Below are 16,753 nucleotides of genomic sequence, written 5' to 3'. Positions count from 1 at the left end.
GGTAGTTGATTTACTTAGAAACTGGAAATCCTAGAATGACTTGAATATCAAAACTCCATGCTATATATTGCAGATTAAAAACTTTTTTGATTTTTTTTACCAAAATAAAAGTAGTATTTGCCAACATTAAACAAAATCTAAGGTTCATGACTTCAGCAACATCTTTCTCTTGCTTAGTGTGTCAATAAAACAGCCTATTTTAGTTGCTAAAGATTAGTTCTGTACTGCTGTATCAACTCATTTTTAAGAATAGAGAAAAATCTTCTCATTAAATGGCAATTATTAAATTGCATTTTTACACTAAAATAGTTTCCTATTTTTTAGGGTGGTATTTATTCTTTATAGTATAGTTCTGAAGGTATGATACATTAGAGTATATTAGAAGTACATTTCTTGCTAAAGAACTGGGACATAAAGTAATTTTAGATTTTATTATTTTAGGTTCGGTGTGTGTGTTTCAGCTGAAATATTCCAGAGTTAATTGAAACACTAAAGGTTCAGTAGAAACTTACTTTAAAGCACTAAGTCTGTTGTAATTTTACTAGAGGGCATAATTAAACTATGTAAAATAGAACTATGTAATATTTTAATTGGATTGCACTTTAGATAGGAAGAGCTTGTTTCACTTGATCCTCCTTTGGTCTTTACCATCATAACTCTTTTCGTTCTTGTATAGAGAATTTACTGGAGTCATCAAAATAACCTTTATGCATACTGATTTGATAGCATAATATGCCAAAAATTTTTCCAAATTTTGAATTAGTTTGGAGAATCTTCATATGCAGAAAAAGGATATAGAAATTAATAAGAGTTTATTTATTAGTACATATGGTCATCACAAGTTCTCTTTATTTTGCTATATAGGTACTAGTTCTGTTTACTCTTTTCAACTGGTAACTTTATTTGTTTTGTTGTTTATCACCCTCATGGATCAAACCATTACATTCTGTAACAAGCAAATTAATTGTAGAATTGATATTATCTCTTTCTGATAAGTTAAAAGAAAGAAAGAAACAAAACAGTTTCAGGTTAAAAGTCAAATGTATAAAACAAGTCAATTTTATTAACTGTCTTTTATATAAATTAAATTCAAAATCTAATTTACTTTTCACCAGGTATGCTGTTTGGTTTATGCAGAATTCAGTAAAAGATACTCAGACTTTTTACCTAAAGTTTATTTTCACTTTATTTTCATTGTGGTTTAATATAATTCTGAATTCTGCTTCAGGTTTAATAAAGAGCTAATATTTTGGTTGTAGTATTTAATTAATGTTAATTTTTATCATTTAACATTTCAACAGAAACCTGTCCTGTTTAAGCTATATCAGGCAGTAGCACTGTTTTTATAGCTAAAATACCAGGATTTGTGCACTATTAAAACTATTCCAACATATCTACAGTGGTGGTTTATGTTAGCATATGTGAAGAATATTTGCTATCTTTTTCTGTTTTTTATTTCCACTGATTCCATTGCTTCTTCCTATTATATTCTTTGCTAGCCTAATAAACTACTTCTCTACCTGCCAGAAGGGACTTTTTCACTAAAACAGAAAGGGATTTAGATCACAAGACCTTCTATGTAAGATGCTCAGTAGATAAACAGCTTTCCAAAATGATCATTTTCATATGAATATATGTGGATTGGTCACGACTAGATTGTGATTGCATCGAGCACAAACTGATTTATCCTAGCTGAATGTCTATTTGAAATGAATTTGCATGTTGAAAGCTGGATGAAAGAGTCATCTGGTTTACTGGCAGCTCTCATTAAAGAAGGAGCAGCTACATTTAAGAGACTCTCCAGAAAATTGGATTTCCACGTTAATAATGAAATATAAATCACCTTCCAATTTTTTTCCCCATATGTAAACATCTGAGTGTTCTTGTGATGAAACAGAGTGATCTAATCAACATATTTCATAATATCACAAGGTTAAAACATTCATACAGTTTCTAGTAATAAATGTGTTGTTATGCTTGTCAGTCAGTGAGAGGCTCCCATCTATTAGTCTTGTTTTCGAGTGAGCTTTACAACTGTTCTTCAATTTACAGTTGTCATTCGTCAGTCATCACCAACTACAGGAGGTCTCCAGTCATGCTGCTACAGAAATTCATCATATTTCAGTGCAAATCTAAATGTGCATGAAAATAAAAGTAAAATTAATATTGATGTAATGTATCACCACAAATAATTAGTTCTGGTAGTAAGCACAGTGTGCAAAAGTTGCTGTTAACTTTAAAAGAAGAATGGTACCTGCCAAAAATGTGTTGTAATTATTGGAGAGAGAACAACAACAACAAGAAGGCGGCCAAGCAGAAATACCGTATCCTGATAATACAATTTTAGTGGAAGTAATGTAATAATTTTAAGAAAAAATAACAGATGTTTAAATGTTCCATTAAAGGCAGAGGGGTTATCATTTGGAGAAAAGTTTGAGATGAGATTTTATTTACTAATCTCTTTCTTGGTAGAAAGAACTTTTCTGGCAATTTTCATTTAGTGGATCCATCTTAGCATAAAACAAAACATTTCTTATCAAATAAAAGATGCACAGATTTTTATACTAAAAGATTATTGGGTCATTTGGTCTAACATGTTATTCAAGCAAGGTATTTACTTATGATTTCTTGAACTGAGCACAGTGACATTTTTGTAGGAAAAAAACAGCCCTTAGATCACGGGCCTTTATGCACCTCTGCGTTCAAGGCTTTTCCTCCCGCTGTGGTTTCTCCTTCAGAGCTGTGGATCTTCATCATGGCTTCTCCCTCTCTCTTCCAGAGGTTTCAGTGTAGCAGTGTCACCAAAATAACTTATGTCTTTCTCTGTCCTATTGAGTGCCTTGCTGCTCTACTGTAAAGTCTTGCATTGAGACTGTGCCCTTTTCACAAGACAAGGAATGCGGAGGAAAGGGAGAATGACCCTGCTAAGGTCAGCCTCACCTACCATGACTGCATTGTGGCTTTATCCACCTGTACTCCTTGTTTCTTTTCTGATACAGGCTGGCTTCATTGGCTTTTAATGTGTTTTCTGCGTAAAACCCCTCAAACAACTACAGGTTGTTTCCACTTTTGGCAGTTTAATAGTTATTCTAGTATTTGTGTATCAAAACAAGTTGTTGGAAACTCAGTTTATGCCAATGTCAATTACCAAATCAAAAAGATTTTAGGAAACACAATTTTTGAATAAGATATTTAGAAGATAATAAAAATAAGTATCTTTGAATCCGTGAGAAGAATTTCTGCTAATTCTTTTTATTTAAAAATACATAATAAGCTGGATGCCAGAAGACTTACCATGGTGTTCTCACAACAGTCTGATTATCAATGGCATAGATGCATCATGTTTCTAAAGGGCTAGGGGTTTTTTTGTTTCTTATTAAATACGCACTTGTTCTAATATGGTCACTCTACCTTTGTCTAAGGCTGTCATGCCATAAATGTTTTCAGATTTGCTTTTAATGGGAATCTGAATTGAACTTTCTTTTTAGTTTCTCTGTTTGGATTTTCTGGGGTAACTCTGATATGTTTGTATGTGTTTTTCAGTGTTAGGTGGAATGTAAATATTCTAAAAGTCATCACGATGAACTTGAAAAGTGATTTTTTTTTGTTTTGTTTTCCAAATATGAGGGAAATGACCACAAAGTAAAAAAGTTTAGAATATGTTTGAAGATATGTATAATGGAATGAGGTATACAAATAATTGGATGATCCTGGGGAGAAATAGTAAATTGGTCAGTTTGACCCTTTGTTTGAGAACTTTTAGCAAAGAAAGTAAACACCGAATCATAGAATTTTAAGGGTTGGAAAGGACATTAATGGTCATCTAGTCCCAACCCTCCCTGCCATTTGCAGGAACACCTTGGACTAGATCAGATTGCTCAAGGCCTTATCTAACCTGGCCTTGAACACTGCCAGGGTTGGGGCAATCACAACCTCCCTGGGCAGCCTGTTCCACTGTGTCACCTCCCTCACAGTAATGAAGTTTTTGTTAAAATCTAGCCTAAATTTCCCTTTTTCAATTTTTACCCATTTACTCTTTGAACTATCACTGCAGTTCCTGATGAAGACTCCCTCTCCAGCTTCCCTGTAGACCTTCTTCAGACATTGGAAGGTTGCTATGAGGTCTCCATGCAACCTTCTCTTCTCCAGGCTGAACAGCCCCAGCTTTCTTGGCCTGTCTTCACAGGGGAGGTGTTCTAGTCCTCTTATCAACTTTATGGTCCTCCTTCAACAATGCTATGCCCTTCTTATGTTGGGGGCCACAGACCTGGACACAGCACTCCATGTGGGGTTTCACAAGAGCAGAGTAGAGGGGCAGAATCACCTCCTTTGAGCTGTTGGCCACGCTCCTTTTGATGCAGCCCAGGATTTCTTTGGCTTTCTGGGCTGTGAATGCAATGGACGATTCATGTTGAGGTTTTTTGTCAACTATCACTCCCAAGTCTTTCTCCACAGGGCTGCTCTCAGTCACTTCTCTGCCCAACCTGTAAGTGTGGCCTGAGACTGCCACAATCCAGGTGTAGGACCTGTGCTTTGTTGAACTTCATGAGGTTTGCATCAGCTGACCTCAGCCATGTCCAGGTCCCTTCAGACATGGTCCCTTGGGACCTGGGTGGCAGTGTTTCATTTGAAAATTTGGGTAGGAGAAGGTAATCTGACTTAACTCTAAGAATTTTTTATTTTTCTAGTCTATGACTCTTAGGTGTGCTTTTTCTCTCTAGGTTGACTCGATATGTTCTTTTGTAATATCTAGAGAACGTGCTGTATTAAATAGTCAGTATGCATGCCTTAGGTACCTGCAGACTATCTGCTGCTGCCAGGACACGCTGCTGCTGCTGCAGGGCTTGCTGCTGATCAGCACCCCAAAGCCCCCTCTACAAGGCTGCTCTGCAGCCACCCCTCTCCCAGTTTAGACTTGTGTCTGGCCTTCCTCTATCCCAGGTGCAGAATCCAGCATTCTGACTTGTAACTTTCATGTCATTGGTGATTGCACAGTGCTCCACTCTATCCAGAGTCCCACTCTACAGGGACTCTTGTCCAGCAAGAGAGTCAACAGCACCTCACAGTTTGGTCTCGTCAGCAAATTTACTGATTCAGATCATTCATAAAAGTATAAACAGAACTGGCCCTAGAATTGAGCCCTACAAGGCACCAATAAAGTAAACCAAGAGGTAACTGCAAGTTTTCAGAAAGGACAAATGAATGATTTTGTGTCTAGAGAATCTGTCTTCAAATGAATCATATTATATGCTCAAAAATACTTAAGAAGCGATTATATAAACTACCTAGGAAGAAGGTTTCTGTCATTAAAGAGATACATATCTGTCAGATAAAGGTGAAAGTTCATTTTATCAAAATTTAGACTAAAAATAGTGAAAAAAAAAATTGGTAGTGAGAAAAATTTCTTTTTAAGCTTGTCCTACTAGAATATGATGAAGACTCATTTTAAATATAGATCACATGTATTAAAGTAATTGACATGTTTTAGTGGTAACAATTCTGCTTGGCTTATGTTATACAGTAAAAGTAAACAGAGATTCATTGTCTTCAATGACCATACTGGTGAAATCTACTAAAAGAAATTCCATCAACAAAAATTTGTCAAATGACAAAAAATCCCACCAAAAAGATGGAAGGTTAGCACCAAAACGCATGGAATCAATGTGGCAGTGAGGAATGAGTGTCATCTGTAATGCCACTTTTCTTTTTAAGTGCAGTTACTTCTTTTTAACAGACTGGTTCTCTGAACAAACAAGACCAGAAGTTGCAGCAACAAAATGAGAATTGTGTAGTAGTGGGAATGAGCAGCAGGCTGTGTAACCTCAGTGTACAGTATTGCTATGGACTGAGAATTGTGGAACAAGTAACCTAACATTCAGATTTAGAATTTGAAAGTCTTTGGTCTTCATTGTTGGATTTTAGCATTATGTTAGAAAGGGAAGTTCTCTGACTACAGCATATAGCAAGTTGACCTCACTATGATCATCTTTTCAGCTTACAGTTTTTATCATGTGGCATGCCTTTAAAATTTGATCTTTTCTGTGTGATTGAATATTTTGACCTCATAGTAGTTTCTACTGAAGCAAGTCAGCGAAGAAGTCAGACTCATTTAAAGAAAAAACATTATTGCCAAGTAAGAGTATGTTTTCTTCATAATAACTGCGTATTTTTAATAATGTACTTTTTAAAAAAAAACCTGGAAAGCTAATATTAAACAGTTAAAAGACTCCTCGCATTATTACGATAAAATACTTGTCAATTGCCCGTAAAAAAAGAAGCTGATTTTGTATGTATGGTAAATTCAAATACCAGTTTTAGTATTTTTCAGTTCACTTCCTGCTATACAGAGAGTTCAGCCAATATGGATAAATGATGTCACTAAAATTATGGATAGTACTGTGAAATTTGAAGGAGAATAGAAAGGGCTCATTAAAAATGTCTACACTGAGAATTATAATTGTTTTTAAAAAGTATAATGGTGGTTTCCATTGCTTTCACTTTGGCCATTTAATGTAGCTAATTAATTGTATGCCTTTTCTTACTGTGCATCCCATTGTCTCTGTCATTTTTGTTGTTGTTTTTGCTCTTCTAGCCCCAGTTAAATTACACTTAGGTTCTTTTTTTTTCTTTAATGTTGTTACAAAACTGATAAAAATCAAAATATCGTTACTAAAAAAGTAGAGAAAGAAAATGGGTGTGAGAATATTTGTACATTTGCATTTGAAGAAATTCTATTTTGTATTTTAGTTGTACTGTGTTTTCTTTTCCTTTTAAAAAGCAAAATTATTGTAAACAAATCTGCTTTTCCAAGGGCTGGATCCTGCAGTCTGTTTAACTTCTGACTTTCCATTTACTTTGACAGCTGGGAATATTCAGAGGGTGCTGGCAGCAGTAAGGGTTGATGTCCTGTCCCAGTGAAGTTAATGGTGTAAAACCTATTGAATTACTTTGGTTTGGGATTTGATTCTGTGATTTCAGAGAGTTAAAGTTCTGTTTCTAATTCAATTCCTATTGCAAACTCTGCATGTCTCTTCCTGATCTAATTGAAAGGAACGCATATAGAGGCCTTTCTTAAAACCGTTCAGGGATTTTTTTTTTTTTTTTTTTTACTTTATTAATGATATTTTTGTTCAATCAGGCTTATTTTTATTTCAATGCAGCTCACCAATAATTCTACTCCTTTGAGCTCATTCTGAGTAGCTTGGAAGGTAAAATGGACTTTGAGGCTGTGATCCTGCAGTATATATGCAAGCAAAATGGCTTTCTGACCTCAAGGAGGTTTGTCTTCACTGGGACTCTGGAATAAGGCCTTTAAGTAGAATATATGCCCTAACCAGGAATAAAGCAGGCATTTCTAATGATCTGTTAGCAGTCTGTCAAAACTTCTCTGATCAGGCTTTTTTACTATCCCGTCTTGAGTCCTTTTTTTAATGACATCTATTATCAGATTGAAATGGCGATTGAGACACTGCAAAAGTCTGATGGTCTGTCCACTCACAGAAGCTCTCTTCTCAACAGCCATGTAAGTTGTCTCTTCTTCACATACACTCTCTCTTGCTTGTTCTGCATGCTTAGCCTGCCTCTAAATGTTTGTTTTATTTTATTACTACTTTTTGCTCTTAATCTTCCCATCTTAGTTGCTTGTAATCTTCTACTACACCTCCCATGGCTTTATTTTGTCAGATTAAATGTCTTTATGGTATATAGCAGAGTGTTACCTGTTTCCTATGCTCTACACCTGTGTTAAGACAAGTTAACACATTTGACTGTTCTGCAGGTTGTAGTGTAACTGTCAAGCTAAGGTTCAATTAATTCTAAAGTAGCTGGCTTTTGCCATTTTAAATAAAGTTGTCTACAAAGTAAGATCTGTGTATGCTATACTACTTTTGGGGCACATGAAGAGGAAGAGAAACATCAAACAGCAAACCTAAATAATACCTTATTATGACCTGGTAAAAATTGAAAACATCGCCTTAATTTGAAGCACACAGAAATGGCTTGTTCAGCTGCCTGTTTCATTATTCTTACTCTTGCAAGTCTTACAGTTAAGAATTACCATAAACAAAGCTAAAAGATATTTGGGAAAAAGCATGATCTCCAAATATAGTGATGAGTAACTTTATAGTGATGTGTAATGTTAAAATAAAGGAAAAAGGCCCAAAGTCAATTTTAAACTTATTATATAAATAATAAAATTAATTTTTAGGTTTTTAGTCTTTCCTAAAATGTTTTTTTCTATTGATATTTGTGGGTTTGCATTTTGCATTTTTTGCCATGTTGACTGGTTTATATTCATCTTACTACTTTTTTCCTTCTCAGCTTTACTTACTATGTAAATTCAAATTCCTTTGTTGTTTTACAGAAGAAATTTAAATTTAGTTTGCAGTCTTAATATACATGGTAGAGATTGTCCCTCAGAAATCAAATTAAAAACTTATGTTTCAGCAGGATTGGGGGCTTTTTTTTTTTCCTGTAGGGGTCTGGTTATGTCAAAGTCAAAACTAGAAATGTTTTGTGGAAAATATAGGCAAATTTTTTATTTCTCTAGAAAACCTAAAACTGGAACACCATATACAGAGTATATACTTTTAGATTTCACCTTGTGTGTTTACAAAATAATTGTTTTGAAGATTAGGCAGTGTCAAAATTATTATTTAAATAATAACAGTAATGGACAGATAATATCAAAATCATTGTTTAAATGTCATTTTTAAAGGTATCATACCGTTTTTTGTCACAGTTTTAAAAATCTGCGTTAAGACTTGGAACACTAGAACTATTGATAAGCTTGTGTGTAATCCTGTTACAAAGTCCATAATCTTGATATAAAACCATGAAAAATTACAAGATAAGCTGCAGTGCCTCAGTAAACTGTGTTTCACTCAATTTTGGTTCTAGGCACTATTCACAATGTGTTCCTAATAATGAGATTTGCATCCAGCTGTAAAGACTTATAATATTTCTTGAGTGTGAAGGTTTTTCAAAGTTATTCGATAGGGATGTATCTTTGACACTGTGGGGGAGAAAAAAAGCAAACCAAACCAAAAAACAAATCCTTGTGCATATTTTTGTGGCAATAAGTATTTCCTAGTTTTTGGTCATTTTGAAAGAAGTTTTAGTTTTAGATCAAGCATATTTGATGTTTTGGGTGTTTTTAAAGCAATGTTTATTGTCTTTAAATTCAAGAACAGTATGGAGGAAATTTAAGTGTGGGTTTAGTCTTTGTCTCTTTAAACTTGTCCTGATTTTGACTTCTAATAGTTTGGTTGGCATTTATTAAAATAATTGTCATAATAGATTTTAAAATAGAATCCTACATTTTGTGTTAAATTAATTTGCACTCTGCTGATGATAATTTGTGGGGAAATTCTACTTTTGGGATTGAAATTTCACTCTTCCTATGATACCACAATGAAGTTTTATAGGATTTTTTTCCTAAATACATGAGTGCTCACTTTAAGGAGTTTGTAATTTCTCCTGTTTTCTTTTTTTTCTTGATTTATTTCTGTGTGAGATTGACTGACTTAATTAATTGATAGTTGAATGTTTTATAAACATTGCAGCCCAATTGAAGTTGCACTCAATTTAACAGTTCTGGCTCTGTAAATATTTCATACCTTTCCCCATCCTACTTCTACAGCATAGTCAGTTTATTTAGTAAATTTAAAAGCCAGGATTCATACCTGAACTATTTGAGAATTATATTTTAATTTGGTAGAAAAATGTTTGGGTTCTTTAAAAAATTGTTTACAATAATGGTTGAAGATAATTTTCTTTTAAAAGCATGAATTAACTGCAATTTTTTTCCAGGTAATCCATCAAGTAATAATTTCAGGCCCTTGCTACTAAGCAAAAGTTCTTATATTGCACTTAACTTTTGATTTGGTTTTTTTGTGTGTTGAATAATGCAAGTTATGTTTGAAATAACATCTGTTAGAAATTCATATAATTGATGAAGTGCACTTGAAGTGATTAATAATAGGTTGGAAACCATCTGGTGAAAATGTCTTTAATGGTACATACAGAACTTAATTGCAAAATAGTTATTTTTTTGTTAGTCAGTCTTTTGGGACTGACAGAGTTTTTCCCTTTAGGGAAAACAGAAACACTTCACATCCCATATCTGTTCTGATTAAATTCTAAATGTAATAATATATGAAAAATGTTATATAAATGTATTAATGAAATATAGATGCAATAGCAGATTTTAAGTATGGATAGACTGAAAGATATAATTACCTTTGTTTCTAAGCCCAGACAGGCTTACGTTGGGTCATTAGTGAGATAAGTTTAATACAGATAAAAGTCAATTACATTTTTTCTTCCGCTTTGTTTCAAAAGGACAGATGCTCAGTTTGGAAGCACTTTTGAATGTTAAAATATAAAATAATTATATGATAACTGATGATTAACTGTACTTTTTAATTTTGTTTATTTGAAATGCAAAACTACCTGCAAACTGAGCTAAAAGTTTTACATTTTCAAAGCATTTGCATCTTACTTCTGTATTTTTCTAGAGCTTAGAAAATTTCAGGGATCTAAAATCATGACAAGTACTGGGAAAGATAAGGAAAATATTAGCTTATCAGACAGTGGACTTTAAGTGCATTCTCAAAATTTATTGGTTTTGATTTATTTTGTCATTTTCCTATAATATTAAATCTAGGAGTGTTAAATTGTCATTTTTACTTTTTTTGTATATTAGCAACAGCTAGAGGTGTTTTATGAGTGTGCTCTTTGTAAAACATCCAGTGATATTACATGAAGTATCTCCTTGCATGTATCTAATTACCTACCACAATTACATGAAAAGATTATTTTTCCAAGAAACTCATTCAGTTCCTCCTGGCAGTCAAAGGCAAGCAGGCTATAGCTGAAAGGTTTGGTACCCTCAATGATTTATAGATGTACCAGTTATTTTCAATGTTACCTAGGTTGCTCTTTGACTTAAATGCAGTAGCCTTTTTCTTACGTTTTTTTACTAATGGGCAAAGAGAAACAGTACAGTATTCCAGGTTTACAAATACATTAATTACCTATTGTTAGTCCAAGGAGTTTCTTTTCTGCAATTTATGTGAATTACATTCATGATTACTTTATTTCTTTGTGGTACTCACAGTTTGTCTCCAAAGCATAGATACCTTTATCAAGTATTGGTACTGAATCAAAAATCTTTTAGGAAATGGGTGCTTAGCTGAGGTCACAAGTGCAATGAGTTCTACTGCTTCCTAGTAATCTGAAGATCCTAAAGCACTATGGTATAACTAACCTTTAAGGATTCTCTGAAGAAGGAAGTAATTGTTCAGTAGACCTGAAGAGTGGTTCCAGGACTGTCAGAAGTTAATATTGCACGGCTACAGTATTTTTAATGAAGTATATAATAATAAATATCTTTTCTGTTTTGTATGTGATATAGCTTCAGTGGCTTTTAGACAACTATGAAACTGCAGAAGGAGTGAGCCTTCCAAGAAGTACCCTTTACAACCATTACTTACGGCATTGTCAGGAACACAAATTGGATCCAGTCAATGCTGCCTCCTTTGGAAAACTCATACGGTCAATCTTCATGGGACTGCGGACCAGAAGACTTGGAACTAGGTTTGTGTTACTGAAATCTGGAATTATAATAGAAAATACATGTAATGAGTAAGAAACTTCCCTGCTAGGGAAAAGAATAAACAAAACCTGCATTTAAATATTACAGTGTTTTTCTGTCAGTTCTATTTTTTAATGTTAAACAGTTGTATACATTTTCAAGATGCTTTATAGTTTATTTCCTTTGGTTTTGACAGTTTATGTGTTTACTTTTTGATAACTGCACTGCAGATTTTTAACATCACGAATAAAACATAGTTTGCTATTTAGAAATCACTAAGAATACTGTCTGTTCATAACCAGATAAGTTGTTTTTATTTGCATTTTATATTTCTTACTCAAAAGGAGTAAGAAAAGTTAAAATGCTGATAATATTTGTTTGAGAAAGTGAATTGATTTCCCAAAGGTGGTAAAACGACATGCCTGTAAAATAGGTATTACAGGAGAGTCAGACCTGATTTGTATTATTTTCCAGTCAGTGTAAATTGTAAAGTAATGTGATTTAAATCCATAAAACTAGTGTTACTGTTCTTTCAATTCTTGCTCTTTCATAAAGGGGAAACTCCAAGTATCATTACTATGGGATTCGTGTCAAGCCAGACTCTCCTCTTAATCGGCTACAAGAGGACATGCAATATATGGCAATGAGACAACAGCCCATGCAGCAGAAACAGAGGTAAAGTGTGAAATGAGCATAACTACTTACTAATGTTTCTAGTTCATACAATCTTACTTTTCCTTACATGGAAAAGTTGAAATTCTGATGCAACTTTTGTTCAGCTTCTCTGCTGTGAAAATAAAACTTTGCTGGGTGTCAAGTTGATGTCAGTAAACTTAGGTACCAGTCGATGTAAAAGAATATTTACCTAGAAGTTGTCATCTGTTTGCAAAAAGGAAATAATAATAAAGTGACCTATAATATTAACAAACTCAACTATCTTGAGTTCTCGTCGCACAAGCTGAGGAAAAGCAGTAAGAGCTTGAATTTCAAATATTTCTGTTTGTTTTCATTGTTACATCATTTGGTATTTCTTTCCTCTTCCTGTGAAGAATTAATGTGACCATAAAGGTCTGCTTATAAGTTGATTTAAGTATTTTCCCTTAGTATCTGTTGTTCCTGAGGAGCCTGTGAAACACAGAAGTATTTGAAAGCAGTGGCACAGGGCTGTACTGGTGGTGAAAGAATGTGTAAATATGTATATTAGAAACTATGTTGAACATAAAATTTTAGGGGGGAAAATTGAAATTAGTAAATTTATTTGAAATTAATTTTTATTTGACTTATGTCACTAGCCTCCCATGTTACCCTAAAGTAAAATGTGTAAGATGCATAATTTCATGAAACTCATAGGTAGAAGAGTGGCATATCAAGCAAGACACCTTTAGAGCTATTACCCCCCCAAAATCCAATTGAATGAACAGTTTGGCACAGTGTACCAAACATATTTTGTGGCCTTGGACACAACTGAGATATGGAAAACACAACATCAAACTTTAACTTCAAACACAGAGATCGCTTTTATCTGAAATTATTTTACTGTCATTTCCAGAGGTAGTTACAGCACTGAATGCAAATTCATACTAAGGTATATGATCTTAACTATCTTTTGCTGAGATCATATGGGAGCGTGAAATGTCTCACTGTCGCCGTTAAGTGGTGACGGTCCAATAAAAAACACACAAGAAGGCTGATTCAGGGCAACATAAGAAAAGGCCTCTTCTTTGTTAAATCCCAGCTCCTTTTATATCATTTTCAAAAAGCAGCAAGCAAGCAGCAAGCAAGTAGCAAGCAAGCAACAACATCCTAGTTGGCCACTCATCGCTACTGATACACTTGGCAGCAATTGTGAGACACCTGGAGATGCCCAAGGACAAGGCTGTGGTTCTCACATACCAAATCTACAGACTCCCAGTCCACCCTCACTCCCCAGTTAGCCTCTGTGTAAAACTTACTTATCTTCAAGGCCACACTTGAAAGTTTCCCAAGTCAATCTCCTCTTCCAGGGAGCTAACAGACCCTCTGTTAACATTTCCCCCTTTTTATATCTGTGGTAGGAAAATTGCCTGGGTCGTATTTTGCAGGGCACTTTGCAAACACAACACCAAACATGGCAACATTACAAACACAACTACAATCATCACTACAATCAAGATCCCCGTTTTGAGCAAAGATGGTAACCATCCCGAAACTCCCCAAGTAGACAACCACGTCCGTGGGCAAGCAGCAGGAAGTCAATAGCAGCATGATTCTGCAGTGTAGAGTCTTACACTATCTACATCAGTGGCAAGTTTGCAATGCAGCTTAGCACAGAAGCATTACAAGCTTTTGTTGACAAAGTAGATAATCATGTAACATTAGAAACAAGTTTCACTGGATCAGAGTTGTAAATTTACAGGTGCTCCAACAAGGCACATATGAAGAGGCAGTTCTGGTTGCCTCAGTGAGGCGCAGAAGGTAGTTTTGTTCAGTGTTTTTATCAGGGTCACCCAGATGTTCTTGCTGTTCCTTGGGCTGAGGCTTTTGAGCTGTTCTGCATAGGAGTCGTCAGTGCTGGTCTCCCTGGGACAGAACACAACACCCACACTGAGCAGGAACTCACAGCGGTCCATTATCTGTAGAAACACAAGCATAACCCTTTCCACGGGTTATCAGTTGATGAAGGCTGGACCACTGTCCAGACACCAAGTCCCACACGTGGACAGGAGCAGGAGCAGTCACGACTTGAGAAGACACTAAAGTGGAAAAATGCAAAAAAGAGGGCAGGAAAATGAGAATCTAAAGGAAAAGTCAAAAAATTTAAAACATAGACAACTTTGTCTAAACGAGCCTGAGAGAAGCACCCTGCATCTTACAATATGATTATGTGGAAAATTCTGTTACAAAAATCATCACAGGATAATATAGTAAGAACAGATGATAGATATTTACAAAATCTCCAACGAAACTAATTTTAAGATACTTAATCTCATTCAGAGATTTCATTCATTCACATTCAAAATTACATGTATTGTACCAAGACATATACCACAGTGATCTAACTAGAATTGTTTCTGGAAAAATTACGCCAGTTATCTAAACATTGTCACATCTCTTTTCTTCTTAATTCACAATGACAAAGTGATTTTGAGATTTCATTATGTAACTGTCAGGAGTGGATATTTTTATTTGCTTACATACTTCCCTTGTTTTCCTTACCTAGGTATGTTTGGTTGCATTTTCTTAACTCTACGTCAGTATGTTCCTTGATTATATTTGAATGAAATTACACATATGGCACTGTGTAGCAATTAGTGCATACTTCTCCTTTAACCCATGTTTTGCATGTGCACACATGTACATGCACAAGCACACACCCATTCATACTAAAGGACTGGATATTGTAATTTGCATGATTATGGTAACGTTGCTCTTTGGTCAGCTTTATTAATATTTCTAGTGGTTCTTTGTCTTTTAAATTGGTGGCAAATTGAAGTCAGTGTATTTTTTTCTGTATAGTTACACCAATTCCACCATCTCTATCAGACACATCTTACTGGATTGACACTTCTAGTCCTTTTTGGCAAAGGCTGTAAACTGAGTGTATGCTGCAGATCATTTTTCTTCATTCCTTTTCCTAATTTTTTACTTGCACCTTTTCTACTTGTGTAACTTCAATGTCCTAAAGTCCTCTTGTTCGATTTGAAGTCTTTTGTTATCCTCAGACAGTAGTGTCATTTCTTCTTAAGGTAATGAAACATTATTTTTTAATTACAAAATTACTGGGAAACCAAACTATTTGGAAAGGGAAGGATTTGATTCCTTTTGGTGTAAATTTTCTGGTTTTATGGTATGCTGTTAGTAAGCTAAATTCCATCAGAAATTGCTAGTGGTGCTTTCATATCACCTTTATGAATTCTGTAATGCATTGTTAATATTATAGCTTCCCTTTGTGGTTGTTTCTTCTGTTATTGAAAAAATAAATAAAAATCTCTAAATTCTTTTGTTGCTTTTCCTCAAGATTTTGCTATGGAGAAATCATTCTCTATGATCCATTTATGAAGAAGTAAATAGAAAGGATAATTTTGTACTTGATATTTTTGTAGGTATAAGCCAATGCAGAAAGTGGATGGAGTTGCAGATGGCTTCACAGGAAGTGGTCAACAGACAGGCACATCTGTTGAACAAACTGTAATTGCCCAAAGTCAACATCATCAACAGTTTCTAGGTATGAAAGCAGGTTCTATACTACTATGTAAATAAGGTGGGCTTCATTATCACTGTGAATATCAACTCACACAAGTACAGTAGTTGCTTCCAAGATTATCATACCCTCTTTAAAATCCTTACAAGTGAGCAAAAAGGCACTTAAATTACACATGAGCTTTATGTAATATATAATATGCATCATGTAATCATAAAAGGAAAGACATGCAAATTCTGTATTTGTGAGATATATTTATTATTACATAAATGCAGTTGCTTTTCAAAGTTATGTTAAATGTGCATATTGAAATTCCTGCTGTGAAAGTTGTTTCCTGCATGTGCATTACTGTGCATTTTATTTTATAAAAGGTGGGGTAGAGGGATGGCACTGCATTACTGTTGCAGGTTAGCCATCCTGTGGGCTGCTTTGGTAGTGTGTTCTAGTGTTGTAAGTGGAAAGAGACAAATAGTTTCAACTGGAACCCCAAAGTCATGTTTAAAAATATCCAAATGGAACATTCTTTGATCCAGCTAAGCATGTATTTTAGTAATGGAAACAAATTGTAATTTAGTTAATTGTTTAGGTAAAAAGTCTCCTTGGCTGTGTTATTAGAGAAGGTGTAGTCTTACTTGGCTGGGATTTTCAGGGACGAAATCCTTTGGCCCAATTAAGCTTTTACTAAAACCATTTGGAACATAAGGGTAGCAATAAAGTGTTTTGAATCTTCCTTTCTGGGTACCTTTCAGCCCAGCATTTTTATCTTATCAGCTTGTCTCTCGGAAACGTTTGTGACAAACAGTAAAAGCACACATTGGCTCTACTTGAAAGTCTAGTAAATGTCAAGTAAAAATGTATATTGAGCCTATTAAGCCCCATGACACCTGGCTACATAGAAACTCTTCAGCTGAACAATAAAAAAATAATTCAGTGATTAATCTTTCACACACTGGCTTAGATATTTTTCTTCATCCTGT

At 34.6% G+C, this 16,753-nt stretch overlaps 1 protein-coding gene across 2 annotated transcripts in view; it reads left to right on the top strand.

Moving 5' to 3' along the window:
* Positions 1 to 16,753, top strand: part of RFX3 (regulatory factor X3) — a 103,658-nt gene that overhangs the window by 66,981 nt on the left and 19,924 nt on the right. The window contains exons 5-8 of one of the 2 annotated variants that reach the window (XM_050328513.1): positions 7,448 to 7,522; positions 11,417 to 11,598; positions 12,152 to 12,271; positions 15,679 to 15,800. In XM_050328513.1, the coding sequence (XP_050184470.1) occupies positions 7,448 to 7,522; positions 11,417 to 11,598; positions 12,152 to 12,271; positions 15,679 to 15,800 (499 nt within the window). The remainder of the gene's footprint in view (positions 1 to 7,447; positions 7,523 to 11,416; positions 11,599 to 12,151; positions 12,272 to 15,678; positions 15,801 to 16,753) is intronic. The other variant, XM_050328514.1, reaches the window with a different exon arrangement.

This window comes from Myiozetetes cayanensis, unplaced genomic scaffold, assembly GCF_022539395.1.
Source record: "Myiozetetes cayanensis isolate MyiCay16 unplaced genomic scaffold, myiCay2020 scf4, whole genome shotgun sequence".
In the NCBI taxonomy this organism is placed as follows: domain Eukaryota; kingdom Metazoa; phylum Chordata; class Aves; order Passeriformes; family Tyrannidae; genus Myiozetetes; species Myiozetetes cayanensis.
The sequence above is the reverse complement of the archived record's forward strand: the minus strand, read 5'-3'. Positions and strand labels throughout refer to the sequence as shown.